The sequence below is a fragment of the Cottoperca gobio genome, chromosome 19, assembly GCF_900634415.1.
Source record: "Cottoperca gobio chromosome 19, fCotGob3.1, whole genome shotgun sequence".
NCBI classification, from domain to species: Eukaryota; Metazoa; Chordata; class Actinopteri; order Perciformes; family Bovichtidae; genus Cottoperca; species Cottoperca gobio.
In genome coordinates, this window is record NC_041373.1 from 6,142,023 (window position 1) to 6,159,827 (window position 17,805).

The following is a 17,805-nucleotide window of genomic DNA, read 5'->3' on the forward strand; positions in this document are numbered from 1 at the left end:
AAATATTTACCTGATCATTTAGGCGTATATTAAAGATTTTATTCTTCGCTCAGTCGTAAAGCTTTTATCTCAAGTCAGAGATTTGTTATTTAACCTGATGGACATCCCTGATTCAAAATAAAATCCTTAATCACTCCTGCATAAATTCCCGGTCCCATTAAACATTATTAGACGACGATGCAGGCATCATGCAGCCTGATATAATGCACTGCATGTTTTCTTTCGTTCAAACACATGCATTAGGAGGTTCTAAACACGGTTTATGTATCGATGACTGAAGTCCTAATCAAATCATGGGGAGGAGAGGAGGGCAGGGAAGTCATTCTGCCCTTAACCTCAGTGCCTCTTAGTCTCTCTCCTCCCTTCTGACGGCCGCCTCGCTGGAGGGACGCGCAGCAAAGGCCTCCTACTTTAATGAGGAAAAATGTATCAATTTAGCTTTGGCCTGTGCGCAGATTGAGCGCCGGGTGGGTGAAGGTGCACTGAGTGAATCCTTTTTCCTAATCAAGGACAGTATCGAAGAGGATTGCGGTCTCTCTCGCTTCGTCTGTAAGAGTCAGCAGCAGCATTCCTCCCCGCAGCCCCCTCAGGGCCAGGGAGCCTCTCTCTGCCTTCTGTTTCACCTCATCAGCAGAGTTCACGTGGGGGTCAGGTCCTGCCCCCTGATGCTGGATTCAATGCAATACCTCTCTGTGAGAGCCCCAGTGCTCAAGGACTAAACACAGGAGAAAGAAAACATATGATAACTCTCTGATTTTGATTCCCACCTGTGCTGTGAGGGGGGGGTCACCTCTTCTTCTCGCTGCTAAATATAGAAGATATATTAATCCCATAGAGTGGCCAGTGTTAACTGAAGTATTTCCCCATAGTTTAGTTTGAGATTTGTGCTTGCAATATGTTGTAGTTATCTCTGGATTAAAAAATAAAAAGAACTCTTTCTTTACCAAATTTACTTAATTTCTCCAAAAGGATCATTTCCATCCTCAGTCCTTGGGCAGGTTTATGTTAAGAATGAAAAGAACGAAAGAATCGATCACGACAAAAAGCAGAGTAGAGCAGAAACAATTAAATCTTTTGATTAGAGAAAATTAATCAGCATTAGTTTTGATAATTTCAAGTAATTTTTAATGCAAATACACAAAACACTGGTTTCTCCTTTTCTTCATTTTTTATAATAATAATAATAATAATAAGCTTTATTTGTATAGCACCTTTCATACAAGAATTGCAGCCCAAAGTGCTTCACAGCAAAAACATAACAATTAGTACAAGATTAGACAGAATAAGAGCATGTACAGTACAATAATCACAGTGTTGATGTAAATGAGTCTGAAGTACCATTATAAAAATAGCAGAATTAAATGATAATAATAACATGTAATATTTCCTTCATTTTTTATAATAGAAATATAATAAAATGTAATATATTTGTATATGTCAATGTGGGTTTAAGGAAATAGTGACGGGCATTTTTCACTATTTTATGACATTTTATTGCCCAAATAATGAATCAAGGGAATAATCCATAATGAAAATAATCTTTGCAGCCCTAAAGCAGACAAAAAAAACCATCAAAGCACATATAGTACAATACAACATAAATGATAATAAACCCAATAAAGCTGTTATAGAACAGACACATGCAGCGCTCATGACAATCATAAAATCCCAACAACAGATGAGACGAAGCATTACAAACAAATACAGATACAGTATACCTTACAAGCACAAAGGGTTACTTAAATACAGACTTCAAGCAAATACTAAAAACGCATCACACGCCCACTCACTAAAAAAAATAATATTGCCCAAAGGCGACGAATATTAATGAGCTGAACCAAAGGCATGCAGACGTAAAATACAATAAGCGGACATTGATGGACAGAGCAAGATAAAAATATAATCGGTTAATTTTTCCCCCATGTCTTTCCAAACCCGTCCCACACGTCATTACGACACTGCTAGTATGTTAAACATCCCAAATACAGCAAGACATCTTAGCAACCCATACACAATATATGACAATCACATTATATACAGAATACACAATCTGCACGATTTTGGTTAACATATGATTATGTACAAAAATGTTAAAACATAAAAAAGCGGCATTAAATAGCAAAAAAAAGAATGAAAGAAAAAGCTATTGTTACACGCTAGATTTGTATTCTGATAAAGGGCTTTTTTTCTCCCTCATCTCAATCTTTCTGCATGTAACGGGCTTAATTGTCTTCATATGGGATACAACAGTGGTTCAAACCCTCTGGAAGCACAAGTTCCCCTGCCAGTGCTGTCGCTCAAAGAAAAGATACTAAAGCTTTCCTTCAGCATTTCCTTCTTCCGTAGCACCATCAACATCTTCAGTGTGTTTTTGTGTTTTCATAACATCTTTGTTGCATTATGACCACCGTTAGATGTAATGTAACATATTAGTCCTCCCACCCGACCATTTCCCTTCATTTTGATTCACTTTCTATCCAGCCTTTGATTGACTTTCAGCCTAAGTAAAGTGGATTTTAATGAGAGAATACATTAACTCCCTCTGGTCATGCTAACATAAATCAGCCTTTTCTTGCGGGATCAACTGCTGAGCTCATAACACCATGCTGAGAGAGTGTGAATAACCAAATGAGAGATTGCGGCTGTGGCAAACCGCTGGCAGCTCAGATGCATTGTTTTGTATCCCCCCCACCCCCCCCTCGAGTTTAAAAAAAGTTCAGGGAGGCAAAGAACGGAGCACTTATCAGCACCCAGGTCAGCTTGTTTTAATGGAAATATCCCTTTGTCAGGATCAATTTACACATATCTCCGGTCAATTTCTATTGATTATTTCCTTCCATTTGGAAATGGGGAGACTTGCATCTTTTCTTGCTGATGACCACTGAGAGCCGTTAGATTCAGTTAGCGTAGCCTTTAGCAGCTCCTCACCTTGATTTACAAAGCACGTGATGCGACTCTAACATCACATCTATCTGCTTCTCTTTGTTGGTAATTGCACTCAGCTAAATAGGTTATTCTGAAATATCAATAAATTGCCATCAAATTAATGTCAATACCAAAGCTGTGGATGGTGCTAATTAAAACGCAAAAGGGATGAAAATGAAGTCAAGGCATTGCCCTGAATAATTGATAACGCAATTTATGATTTTTATGAAAGAGTGCCGTCTGTCTGCGATTTTGATGAGGCCTTAATTAGATGCATTAATGTGTCTCTCCGTGCCTGTAGTCAAACTCAAAACTCAAACACCATGATGGTTGTTGGGGTTTTTTAACGCCCTTAATTACACATTTTCAAATAACATTACCTCTGAATATCCACTTAAAATTGCACGGGTCCCAAAGAGGTGTTAGTGTGTAATTTTCATTAAAGGAGGCATTGTTAACTCAGGACCAATCAAGAGTCTGCTCTTGTTTAGGGTGGGATCAGGGACTGCAGCGGCATTAAGCAGCGTGATGCTTTTAGGCTGCGCTGCTACCCTGTGGAAGAAGACAGAACTATTGTGTTGTACATGTTTCCATTTTCACTAAAGTTGTACCAATGTTCGAGGTTTCTTACAAAGCAGGACAGTCAAGTGAGGTCAGGTCACACGGTGTTAAAGTGTTAAACACGCATGAATGTGTAATGTTTATTGACTCAAGCAGATCAGAGTGATCTCGTGTTGATTTTGTACCTCCTCATCTATTAGCCGTGCTCGACCTTTGAGATAAATGAAGAGCGAGGGAAGCAGACAGATGAGGGGATTAGAAGTGGGCCGCAACAGGGAAGCAGGCCCAGGAAAAAAATGGATGAACTGCCAGCAGATAGATGAGGTGGGGGAGCATAATGACTGCTGTTTGTTATGATGTACTGAATCAGGTTCTCTTTGACAAAACAGTCCTTAGCACCTATGTATTTATAGTGTCACCGGTCAGTCCATCCACAAAGGCAGGCTGATGATATGTGAGCGTGTTAGTGCCGTGAGGTGTCTGGGGCTCTGCTCTGGAACGACCCGCTCATCTATCAGGCCCATGAGCTGAAGCGGTGCCGGGTTATGGGATCACAGGCTGAATTGTTGTGAACTTAAATCTCTGGAATGTTAACCAAGCAAAAAAAAGCCAATATCAGCTTTATTTTTCACCCTAGATCAAAGTTATTCAAACAAAACTCACTGAGAATGGACTCAAAACAACAACTTTTAGAGAGAGCATCACATAGTTGGAGAGGGCATTCAATTGGGGCCGGCTGTGGCTCAGGAGGTAGAGTGGTTGTCCACTCCACATAAATGCAATCCATTTACCATTTAACAGCTTTTTCATGTTGCTGATTTTTATGAATGAGAAAGAGGTTCCTGTTTGTCTGATGTTGGGGGATGCTCTTTGTTTAAACCAGAGGACACAGATGTTGGATGACATGTTTGGTTTTCCCCAGCAGTTAAACAGGTTCCATTCTGAGGGGGATGGACTTCAGGCATTCCCCTTGTCATCAGCGGTCTGAATGTGGTGTCACACTGACTAGTGTAAATGGTCTTTAAATTGTTCCTCTTTTTCAGACTAAAAAGGCGGTTCCTGCTCTCACTTTGCCTTTTTCCCTGCAAGGCTAATGCCTGTTGACTAATGAATTTGGCGGAAACTGAGCTTTGTTTTTGACACATAGTAAAGCTAGGTACCCCTGTTGAAACACAGGGCGGAAGATGGCCCTTGAAGCCGACATGGGGTCAACTTTACAAGATCCCCTCTAATGGCTAAAGGCTAGAAAATAGGTCAATCAAGCATACTTCTTGTTAAAACTTCTAAACATATAACAGCTGGATAAAACCTCGTCTCTTGACACATCCTGGTGGTCGAGTGGTTGTAAGTCGACTACCATACAACGTTTCCGGTTAGATTCCAAATGTCCCATAAAGGTGAAAGTGCCAAACAAAGTGAGCTTAAAGGTTTGGGCCATTTCGCTTCTTTGTGTGAAAATAGGATTTCTTTCCAACCTGTGGCCGACTCCCTCTTTCATTCTTTCAATCACCTTCTTGAAAAGGTCAGCACTGCGATGTTTGCAAACCTGTTGCAATCTAAGTCTTTGATAATGTTTAAAAATAGGTGTGTTTCTATATACAACCAGAACTGTGGGCTTTCTTTTGGGCATACATCTCGACACCAGCCTTGCAAACTCCTAGTTGATTTGTGTACAACGTAGAACTGAACAGGCAAGTGTGTCACATGTCCAAAGGTCCTGTGTGTGAGAGGCACGACCTGGAGATATGATCAGCCAGTGTTAAAATCCAAGCAGAAACATATAAGATCATTTTGAGCAGAAAAAGCAGGAAATCACATTTATTAGCATCATATGGCAAAAATAATTTATGCGATTATGTGTAAAGTGTAAAAATGATTATTTAGTGTGGAGTTCCTATTTAAAACTGCTTCTCTCCTGCTCAGCAGGCTAAATGTAAACTTATTTGTGCAATGCTAGCCTAACAACTGCACTAATTAACTAAAGCCTCTTAAGTTGTGCTATTGTCCCATCATGTATAACATTTGACGTTGCAAATTGAAGAGAGTTATTTGGATTTCCACAGGAAGGTTACTCCCATTAAAAGTGCAATGTGAGTAGATGAATGGACTGCAGTGCTCAGCAGCACTGTACATGTATTGATCCCCGTTTTCTAAAGCCTAGCAGGGATGTATTTGATCCACAGGAGACTTTATATTCATGGTGTGTGTTTGTGGGTAATGAGGAACATTTTAAGTGCAGCTTATTTGTTTGTGCTGAAACAATCAGTTGGTGAATTGATAAGTTGATTGACAGAAGCTATTTCAATAATAATCGTTTATCAAGAAAAATGTTAAACTTGATCTGGTTCTAGCTTCTCAAATGTGAGAATTTGCTGCCTATCTCTCTTTTATGTCATTATAATTATATATATATATCATTATATATATAATGATATATATATATATATATATATTTGGACTATTGGCCGGACAAAACAAGACATCTAAAGAAGTCACCTTGGGTTACTTGTCTTTAACAGTTTCCTTACCGAAAAACTAACCGCTTCTGTTCACAGACTTTGGTGACATCTCCCTGGTTGCAGCCCAGGACCTCGGAAACATCTTGAAACAAGGCTTCTTGGAGAAGAGACGAAGAGGTATAGCAGCCTATAGATACCAGCACTGGGTCAAGTAGTTGTATGTTATCTTGTAATGCCGAATGTTTAAAAAAGAAGAAATGTCCAAGGCACTCTTCTGGCAAAAGTTAAAACGCCTTTCATCAGATAGCTATTTAATGGTGAATCAACAACCCAGGCATAGTCTTCAGGGTGTAGCCCTCAGCACAGTGCTTTTTTGACTTGGAGTCCTAGATGGGTGGTGTTGATTACATAGGGACACCTGAGCAGAATAAAAGAAACCATAAAGACATGTGGTTTATATGAAGTATTTTCCATTTGATGATTGTGCACTTCTTTCTCTAGATCACAGCTTCTTCGGCTCAGAGTGGCAAAAGAGATGGTGTGTTCTGAACAACTCAATATTCTACTACTTTGGAAGTGAAAAAGGTTAGTTTGAAATGCCAACATACAGAAACATAAAGGCTCATAAATAAAATCAGATAACATCCTACCACTCCTCTCATACAGATAAGCAGCAGAAGGGTTCCTTTTATATCATCGATTACAGCGTGCAGCTGGTGACCAACCTGAGAAAAGACTCCAAAAAAACTGCCTGTTTTGAGCTTTTTTGCTCCGGACAGCGGGCTTTCCAGGTTTGTATTACAGGCCTGCACAGATTATTTACTAAAAGAATGTGTCAATCCAAGTAATGTAATATAGTACGATATTATTTTGGAAGACTGTTGTAGGGGCCTCATGTAAAAAACAACTAGCACTTTAGCAGAAATATCTAATAATCTAAATTGCAACTGTCCAACAACAAGTAACAATAAATTGTAGTACATTGATGCCAAAGATTATTTTTAAGTTAATTTTGTGTCCCCATTAAATAGTTTGTCCACTATTTTCTACTTTAAAATGTCCCGCTCAGTACATATCTTAGTCACAATTCTTTAATTAAAATATGATTTTAAAGGCTCCTGATCAAAAATGTATGCGTTATGTGATCAGTCGCTTAATTGATTCGTCTATCAACACCAAAATGAACCTGCAACAATTTTGTCAGCCAATTAATTGTTTGTCAATATTTTAGCAAACGTTCCAAAAAAAGACAGATTCAGTTCTTTCAAATGTTCGAATATATTAATATATAATTATATAAATAATATTCTAGTTTTGTGAGTCCTCCGAAATAGTAAACCAACTATTTTTGTAAAGTTGACGTTTGGACGTCAAATTGGGCTGTAGGACATTATGATCAGGATTTTTCAGTTTTATGACATTTTACAGACTAAAGTATTTACTGACTAATTAAGAAAAATAATCAGAATTAAAAATAATTTAAATAATTATAAGTCATAACACTATATGTGATTATGTTTAAATAAATAAATATTGGTTATTTAACTCAAATATTTGTATTAGTTTAAAGAAATCCAGCATTAGTCGGGCTTTAATCTAAATCCATTTGGAAAACAATTTAGTCACATGTCTATATGGCACATTAGCAGTCATACTGTCGGATTATTACATAGTTCTCCAATCATTTATGTCTGAATTGAATATTTTAGATCTGATCATTTCATAGCTATTTCAAAAGGAACATTTCTATTTGATATTTTTTTCATGATTAGGCAGCTGGGAAGAGAGCTGTATGAAGTAAAGATTAAAAATCAGGACTTTGATTTCCATATAAATGCACCCTTAGATGTGATGATAACTGCAGAATTATTGCCACTGTTTCCCATTAGTTCACTGCCAGCAGTCCTCAAGAGGCCAGAGAATGGGTGGACCAAATCAATTTTGTGCTTAGAGGTAAGCCAGCATCTCTTGGTCATTTCTTCTGGTACCCATTGCACGTGCAGTTTTCCAGAAGAGCGTTCTCTGCTTTGTTTTTCTCCTAAAGTTTTGTGTTTCTTTTTCGTGTGTCCCTTTTTAACTCAAGCGTTTAAGGATAGAGGATGTCATGATGTTCAGATTCTAAAGCTCTCTTAGACAAATTGATATTAGGGTTACATAAATAAAATTGACTTGAGTTGACTTTTTAAAAGCTGCATAGGTTAATTGGAAAATACAGTTAAAGCATTATAAAGCTTCCAACCTTCTTTCTTCCTCAATTTTCCACTAAAGTTTGCTCGTGTGTTTTTCGAGGGGTAGAAAGGTCAGAAATGAAAGGGAGCCCTTTATCATGTCTGACTCAGATGAAAACCAGCCAATCCATCACTAACTGCACAGCCGAGTCCTGAATCTCCTCATTGGACATGTCACCCACCATGTCATGTGCACCATCGTGTAGCTCTAGTTCTCCCCCACCTCCCCCAATCACTCCTCCCCTAAACCTCCTACCGAATTCCAACTTACAGGAAATTGATTGGTAGATGTTCTGGTTATCCTCCAGTGACATTGATTTCTGTTGGCCGCTGCTGTACGGCAGAGGACCTGATACCCTGTGTTGCAGTGGCCAGTCGCCTGCAATGAGACGTCTCCTCCATCTGATCGAGCAGTCGTGCCTAGTCTACTCTAAAATGGGCTCGGGCCGGGCCACTGATTTGCGGGAAGTAACAGACACTCTGCAGTTTGTCTTACTTCCCTCCAGACGAGTTTTACTACGAAAGGCAGTCTGATCCAAGCATGTAGATGATTATTATTTACCCTCTTCACCTCCTGAATTAACATGAGAACAAGACTTTTCTTTTCAACATGTGCTTTCATTTTTGTGGTCACTCTTCCATGAACTTTATGGAAATATTATTATTTTGGCATCTTGCCTTATTTGATACTGATCGTAGCGATACAGATAGGAAATGCAAGACAAGGCACATACAGCACATTTCAGCAACAAAGTACTTTACATAAACAGCAAAAGCATTGAGACAAAGTGCTAAAGAAACACCACAACAGGACATTCAAATACAACTAATACATGTCATTAAAGAGCCAAGAGAATAGAAAATGTAAACAAACTAGAATAAAATCCACAGTGCAGGGGAGAGAAAGAGGGGTATCACATAAACCAAAAGATGCAAATATATAGTATGAGTCTTAATCACTAGCACAACCCAAAATTCAGATTTGAAAAGAAAAGCATTTAAGTCATTCATCAAACAAAAATGCCAAAGCTGCTTTTCTCTGTTCTATGTAATTGAACATTAACTATTTTTTAGGTTTGAACTCAGACAAAACAAGCAGTTTGAAGTAGTGTTGTCACAATACTGGCATTTCTCACTTTGATACCATTTTCGATACCACAGGAAAGATTTGACACAACATTGAGGTCATAAATTACAAAAGAATAATAAGAATTAAACAGGATCAATATAACAAGGCTGTAACATGACAACAATGACTTTTCTTTTCTTGCCTAGTGGCAGAGTATAGCAGAATATGCACTGCAGCGGTGTGTGTGTGTTGGGTAGAAAGATAAAGCGGTGTATTGAAACCATTTCAAATATTCAGAATCGACATGTATCGATATGTAGTGTATAACACTAGTTTGAAGACGTCACTGTGTGCTCAGGGAAATATTAATCGCCATATTTCAGACTGCAGTTAATTGCTTAATCAAAGAAATTATATTCACATTGTTAGATAATGAAATGAATCAATATTTTACAGGCAGAAATCCAGCCTCGAGTCCGTGTCACTGCTGCTATAAGTCATGTGACCTGTTGTGCAGTCAGGACTGTTCGACCATTTCTCTTACTTTACCCTTTAATGCATGTGTGTGTCTTTTGTGCCACACTGCGCTCTATCTTTACGCTAACGCCGCCCATCACGTTGTCTCTCCGTCCCTCATAGATCTCCGCTCCACCTCCATCCCTTGTGATGATGAGGAGGAGGAAGGTGAGGCGGAGGAAGAGGAGACCTATGATGACATTGAGGGGTTGACCGGCTCACCCTACCCTCGGCCCGGTGCTGCCCAGGCCTCTCATGGGCAGGAGACTGGGGAGGTCGACGAGGAGGACGAGGATATCTACGAGGTGCTGCCAGGTATGAGGACGTGGTTAACTTGCATGCAGAGACACACGAGCACCCACACACACAGCTAAATAGACAGGAAGGCTGCACACACAAACTCATGATACTCAGTCAGACAAATAGATACAGTCGCTCTGCCTCACACACACTCGAGCCCTGAGGGATGTTTTTGCAACAAGAAATATTTGTGATGATCTCTCCCCTGGCTGTGAAATTTGTGTTGCCAGCCAGGTACCTCCCTACCACCAGACCTCCCAGACTGATCACTCATTTTAAATCAAGCAACACTAATAAGCTTGTCAGGGCTGAGGTGGCTGCTGCAGAGGCACACAGGGCAGGAAGGAAAGACTCTCCTTACACCGACTAGAAATCAGCTTCCTCTGGTCTTATCTCACAGAGAGCCATCTGTTGAGAAACAGTTATGTTGTTGAAATCAGCGAGAGCCGGGTAGTGCCGAATGCTCTGTCATAGAACGTCCAATTAGCTAATGTTGCCAGGCAACAAATAGCCTACAATTCAATCCACTAAGCAGAGTTTGGGCTAAAATTGCCTAGCAACAGCAATTTAGTTGAAAGGAAGTAAAAACTGCATCTCTCAGGGCTTAAAATAGTTCTGGAGCTCTTAATGTCACATCTTTAATAGAAACTAGAGTTTGATTGTGAATGTTGCGAGTCAGCGTGAGTGTGTGAGTCCCTACTGAGGGGGGAGACAGTCCCATGTGTCAGGGTGGCTACAAGATCCAGAGAAGGACAAAAGCGGGTATCTGATCTTCTCAGGGCCGTCGTCCATCACTCTTTCTATTAAATAAGATACATCAAGATTCTGTTTCACTCTGTGAGTACATTACCTTTGCCAAAATCACTGGTGAGAGGGAAATCAGTCTTCAGACTGTCACGCCGGCGTTCAAAGCCATCTGGGAAGAGGTACAGACTCTGACCACAGATGGCATATCGAATGACGGGCTCTTTCGTTCACTTTCTCACCCCTTCACTTATCAATCATTCTGCACCTCTCTTTGCTCACTTACAGCTTCTACACAGAGGTTTAATTTTCATTGATCAGAATAGCAAAATACAAGTTTGTGTTTGTATTTGAAAAATCTTCCTTTATCAACAAATAGAAATGTTCCTGGATAGTACTCTTTGCAATGACTGTGTTTTGTTGGACTTCATTGCTCACATGACGATTAAGATTACTTTGCAAGAGTTGTCGTTCAAGTTTAAGCTTATTTTCTTAGCAAATAAGCTTCAAAAGCACGTAAAAGTTCCAGCATACACCCACTAATTACATTATTTGCCCATTATGTTGTACGAATGACATCAACTCAAAGAAAACATATATGTACGCTGCTTAATGACAATCAAAAGGGATTTACATGCATTCAAAAGGATTAGCTTGTCTTAGTGTAAGCTTCTGCAGATTGTTCCACTTGTGTGGAGCATATGTTTAAGAGCCAATTTCCAAATCTCAGTATTACCTAATGATTTTCAAGGACCAAATAGCCTGGGGACTTGGTGCATGGTAAAATTGATGTATTGTTAAAAAGACATTTAAATACCAAGGTAGTTAACTTTAGATATCTGGAAAATATTAAGATTTTGCAAAACTGTACCCTTGTCAGATACATCTTGCATGTGCAGCAATCAAACTAGCGAAGAAGTGTCGAGTAGGAGTGAAGTATCATTTTCCCTGTGATGAGCTCCCTCAGTTTTGTCGAAGCAATACTCCGTACATGGCTCAGTTGCAGGCAGAATGCAGAGCGATCGTGGTATTGGCTCTGGTGCTGATGACTGATTTTATTGACTGGAAAATTAAATCACTTTGATATAGAAACCGTTGGCCCATAGCGGTGGCCTCTCGACTGAGGGATGCACTTCTGTACAGCAGTTGAAGAGTGCTGAACAAATGTTGGGACCCTTTGCAAATAGAATTTAATATCACTTTTTTCTCTTTTGTTTAGTAACAATGCACAACATTTTCATATTTCATAAGGTAAACCATAACGCAGAGATTTCTAGTGATATATTTAGCATTTTAAAGATTTTGTTTCATTCATGAAATGTGCAACAACCTGAAAGTGAATATGCATGTGTGTGTGTGTGTGTGTGTGTGTGTGTGTGTGTGTGTGTGTGTGTGTGTGTGTGTGTGTGTGTGAGTGTGTGGGTGTGTGTGTGTGTGTGTGTGTCGTCCTTCCTGGTCTTCCTGGAAGCACAGGCGCAGGTTGTGCTGGAAGGTGGATAGTGTTGCTGGGTTGTGGCGTAGCTGTCAGCCTGCTACTGTTAAGGATGGATGTGTGAGACAGAGGGCAGGCGTATCACTGTGTCACCTCTCAGACCACCGGGTGCCACGCCCCAAAGTCGATGACACGTCCGCCTCTGCGTGCCTCAAAGACAGCCTCTTTTTCCTTTTCCTGGCCTTGTCTCAATAAATGTGAACAAATTGATTCCTCACAGAGGAGTTCAGTCGTTAAAGACGAATAGACATCTTGTGTCACGTGGAGATGCGTCAAGCATTGTCTGATGATCCATTTAGATAGTTTTTGTTTGTTTTGTTTTATATATTTATTTGTCCTTCATGTGTGAGACAAATAGAAACCATTTACTTGCTTATGTTTTTTTTGTCATAGTTTAGCTTTTTACCCCTTAAATCTAAAATGTTTGGGTCCTGATATCTAGTTAAAAATGCTTCCTGCTAGAACTGCTATGATTATTCCATCGACAGAAAAATAGCCAGCAACTATTTTGATAAACGATTAACTGTTAAAGTCATTTTTCATGCACAAATGTCAGAAAATGTTGTTTTCAGCGTCTCAAATATGGAGATTTTCTGCTTTTCTCACCACATCACTTTGGACTTTGAGACTCTGGGATTTCAATTTTTCACTATTTTCTGACATTTTATAAACCACAGGATTTATTGATTAAAAAGAATCGACAGATTAATCGATAATGAAAATAATCATTAGTTGCAGCCCTACTGTCTGCTCATAAATCTGACAAGGATAAATGTTTTCTCACAAATATCATTTTGTTGTGTTTGTTTGTTAAGAAGAGGATTTTCCAGATCCAGCGGATGAGAGCAGTGAGAAGAACAAACAAGGTCAGAACCTCATTACAGTCTTCTACTAATAATGCATAAACGTCCGGCTTAATAGTTCTCAGTGGGAAAAGAAAACGATCTTGCTCTTTTATTTAAATTCACGCTCTGCATTTCCCCTCAGCTTCGTCATCAGATTACGCTAACTACTACCAGGGTTTATGGGATTGCCTGGCCGACGAGCCGGACGAGCTGGCCTTCCAGAGAGGAGATCTCATCTACATCATTAGCAAGGTCAGCATCGCCATCAGCAAAAAATAATCCAAGAGGTTATTTAAACTTCTCTCAGAATTCTATGGTTTCTGGACACACTTTCTTTCTCCCAGTCAGTTGAAATGGTAGATCACAGCTCTGCCCTTCATCTTTAATGTGAACCATTCCAGATCGCACCCTTGACTCGTAGACATAATTACAGGAGCAATTACAGTAGTTTGAAATGAGTAAAATGTGAAACAGATGTGTAGAATATGTGATTATTAAAGTGTTAAACAACATCAATACCAGTAATCACTTTGCCCTCATTTACTTTCTGAACATGCTGATATCCCCAACGTCTAAATTCCTCTGTTAGTGAGCACTTGTGTCTCGATGCAGCAGAGAAGCACCGATAGTGGCATTGTCTATTCCCAGGCCACTAGGGTGAAGTGCTATTCGGGCGCTGCGTAATGGTGCTGTTGTTCATTATGGAGCCTCTATCACAGGGGTTAATTGAGTAGGCAGCCATGCGAAGCCCTTCCTTTCTGTTTGACATAAACTGCAGGTGAAGCCATCCTGCATCTCAGCTCTTTTTCTCTCAATCTATTTCCTTGTGTTTTATGGCCATCTTGTAGTTACATGCAGAGTATCTACCAGTGAAGAGCCACCCTACTGGAAATCAATGACTTGTAATTTGGACACTTTTACTCTGCGGCGTGCAGGGACTTGTTCCCAGACTGTTTCTATTGGTCGGTTTGAAATTGAATCATGTTCTGTGTTTAGGCTAAATTATCTGAAGAGCAAAGGGAGGAAGAATTTACAGTATAATCAGCTTTTTTTGTTGGTAATTACTGTAGTACAGAAGACATTGAGAAATGATTTATTCAACCTCATGATTTCTTGCATTTCTAATTAGCAGCTGCAGCCACTGAATTTAAATTATTTGTGATATTCTTTAGTTTTAGTGCAGAAACAATATTGTTCTTACTTTTTTTAAACATTGCATTAAAGTAGTCAAGGTTTTAGGTTCAGATGGAAATGGAGCCTTTTGTTTGTAATGGCAGATATGGCACAGGTGAAATATGCTCTTCACAGAAGATGGACTTTTAATTGAGGTTTTCTTGGCAGTGCCAGATTAATGAGATGCCAGCCCTCTCTGTCTGTGCGTGCTGGTTGATAGGGGAAAATGTCAAAACAGCCATGTCCATTTTTCACATAAGGATGACAAAGGCAGCTTACTTGGGGAAACAAAGGGGACCTGGCTCTGAGCTACAGATCCGCCTCAAACAGCCTCAGCCCTGCCTGCCGTATTACTTTTCACTGTATGGATCAGATTACTGTTTCACTGAAGACCTTAAAAGCAAACTAAGTCCAGGTTGGAAGCAAGACTTGGTTGTAGTATCTCACAATCTTAATGACACAGATTACTCTTGTTTTGTCAAGCTGTACGCTGAAGTCATAACATAGTGACAGACTCTGAGAGAGTATTCTAACTATCCTCTAATGGATTTAAAGCGAGGCTCTGGTTGTAAATTATTTAGAGGTGATCTCCGGACGGCTTCCGACTGGTTTCGTGTGACGACATGACTCCACCCGTGTCCCATTTTGTGTCCTAAAAGCATCAAATTTACCCCATGAATAGCATTATTTGGATTATAGCCTGTAATCGGCTATTTGTTTTAATGAGCCCTTGGGGAGGGCTTCCCTGCGTCTTCTGCGCAGGCCCCTACTGGCGTTCAGTTTTACGGGGGGATTCCTGAGAACCCTGACCTCGATGAGTGAAATACGGGCCCTTGGCTAGAACTCAAGTCTGTCGCTTAACTGGGCACCCAGACACATGAAATGGCCGTAATAAAACCAGGGCCCATAAATTCTCTTAGAGGGTGGGAGGCCTGGTTGTCTATGCTGTTATGTCAACACTGACCATAATTACAAGGTAATAAGGACACGCTCTAAGTGCTAAATCAATGGTGCTAACAAACTGTTATTTTTAAAGCTGGGATGTGATTGACTGCTGAAGTGCAGAATGGGATAGCCACAGGCGTGGTGTCATATGGCTGTGAACTGAGGAGAACATGCCGATTGTATAAAAGGCCCTCATCCATCATTATTGATCTCTCACTTACTGTAAAGTGGGGGCATTTTTACTGTATTTGTGTTTTTTTCTCACTCATGTGTTGCTGTGTGTGTGCGCATATGTGTGTATCACTGACAAAGTAAATAAATTAGGAACCTCACAACTCATACGAATCCCATTAGTTCAAGAGAATGAATCTCGTAGTGTGCGCTGCCGCCGGTTGCAGCGATGCCTAACTTGCTTTCCGCGGAGAGCTCGATGGCGATGCTCAGCGCGCTGATACATGAGGTAGAAACACACCGTTAAATCCATCCTGTGAGTTTTGCTCTGGCATTTCATTTCTGAGAGCTTGCATTTTTCTAATGCACATTATAGCTTTACGCAGACATTTTAGTGTGTGGTGACAAATACTGGTGAGCTCAGTTTTCTGCAATATCACACTCACACATTTTTCTTAACTCAAATTAAATTGTGGAGAGGTTCCACACACACATTTTCACTGCATCATAACATGCAAGCTGATATTTGTTATAGTATTTACAATGTGAGTGTCGGGTTAATTTATCACAGTGGCTTAAAGCTGTTGTTTCACTTCTCCCTGACACGTGTAATGCCTGTGTACTTTGTCGGCCATATCCCACACTGAACCATAAGGCTGTCCTGCATTCTTGCCCTCTAATTTATGTGTCCAGAATCAAAAGACATGGGCTCTACAGGTCAGCTGTCACATTCCTGTATTCCCACAGGCACTCATGGAGAACGGCGGGATGGAGTGGGGAGAGATTTATGACATAAACCCATCCAGGGTCCTTAAAACTCTGGCAAGCGCTGCTGCCACCTCTTCCTCTTTCTCTCCATCGCCCTGCTCACCTCTCCCCCTCCACCCCGCTGTCCAACCAGAACACAGAAAAAGGGAGACGGGCCAGCCAATCCGCTGCGTCTCCCAAAGCAGAGCGTCACATCACATTTGGCCAAAGTGTTCAGCTGCAGCTGCTTTTTTAGAGACAATGAGAACATAGACACCACTGACACCTTGTGGTGGTCTCTATCAGTTTTGTAACAGGACCATTTTATTAAATGACAACTTGTACAAACACCAAAAACTGATTTACAACCTTATAGATTTATTTGCTGTGATTTATGTCCTTGTATAAATATATGTTATGATACTAAAAATTGATACAAGAGTTTCTAAAACTCGTCTTTTGCTCGTTTTCTATCCAGGCTACCTGCGACAGTCTTTCTTTAAGGTCCTAACAGGCTTCTTCTCTGTTTAACAAGCCGGTTGGGGCCGCTGCCCACAGGTCACACCGACTGAATACAGCCGAAGAAAAGGAAAAGTGGGCAAACAATCAGATGGGAAAAGTCAAGCAAGAGAGACAAAGAGGGTGGATCCCTTTATTCTTTTGTGTGAACTCTGTCCCCCCTCTCCTTTCTGCTTTTCTCTGTCACACACCCATTTAAAGACCCCTGGCTGCTATTGTGGCCATAGACACCAAGACGCTATAGACAGGCAAGACATCCTATTTACCACCCAAAGTAGCAGGGGGTGAGTCTGGGGTTTGGGGTCATGCAGGAGGCAGCGGTCATCCCCCGGTCAACTACAGTAGGTCATTATTCAGCCCAAGCCAATAGCCCAGAACCACGTCCGAGCAACCCACCCCCAATCCATTCTGCTTAATTATTATAAATGAGGGGCGGCGTAAACAGCCATCATTACAGACACTCAGTGGCATACACAAATCCACTTTAAATTGCTATTAAGTTAAGGAGCTATCTGTAATCCCAGGCGTGCATTAGAAAGGAGCGAGTAGGTTTTCTTTTTATTAAATCTCATCGTCCCTGAGATATTTTCTAACGTTCTCATGCTCTGTCATGTTTCCAATTTGAAGCCAATTCACTGATTTAATTAAAAGCCCACTTGGAAAAAAATGGACACTAAGTAGCCATTTCGATCTCTGGTTGTTCAGAATTATCGTCCATATTTCTGGATGGATTTCGACAAGATTTCTTTTGGCACAGAATCCTTATAACTGCACCAAAATAAGCGTTTTTCCCCCACACTTTCAGGTATTATCGGGTTGTCTGTAAGTGTTACTTGTGTGAGCAGTGAGGAAAGCTTGCTAACCTAATAGTGGGTTACAGATCAGGCAGCATCTGTCTGGTGGAGGTGTCTATGTCTCTTTGTTAGAGTGACCAGTGATGGAAGAACTGCATCGAGCTGCAGTGCATCTGATGAGCCTAGGTAGAGAAGAAGGAAAAAACAACAGAGAGGATGCAAGTAGAAAGGCTACAGGAGAGATGGAAAGAGAGGAAGGGGAGGAAAGGAGGGAGGGGGTTGGAGATGGGGAAGGAGGGAGTGAGGAAGAGATTGTA

General features: G+C 40.5%; 1 protein-coding gene across 2 annotated transcripts in view; it reads left to right on the forward strand.

Moving 5' to 3' along the window:
- Nucleotides 1–17,805, forward strand: part of skap1 (src kinase associated phosphoprotein 1) — a 33,075-nt gene that overhangs the window by 11,026 nt on the left and 4,244 nt on the right. Inside the window, exons 5-11 of one of the 2 annotated variants that reach the window (XM_029456595.1) lie at nt 6,042–6,122; nt 6,447–6,530; nt 6,612–6,736; nt 7,835–7,898; nt 9,882–10,073; nt 13,110–13,160; nt 13,282–13,391. In XM_029456595.1, coding sequence (XP_029312455.1) covers nt 6,042–6,122; nt 6,447–6,530; nt 6,612–6,736; nt 7,835–7,898; nt 9,882–10,073; nt 13,110–13,160; nt 13,282–13,391 — 707 coding nt within the window. The remainder of the gene's footprint in view (nt 1–6,041; nt 6,123–6,446; nt 6,531–6,611; nt 6,737–7,834; nt 7,899–9,881; nt 10,074–13,109; nt 13,161–13,281; nt 13,392–17,805) is intronic. The other variant, XM_029456596.1, reaches the window with a different exon arrangement.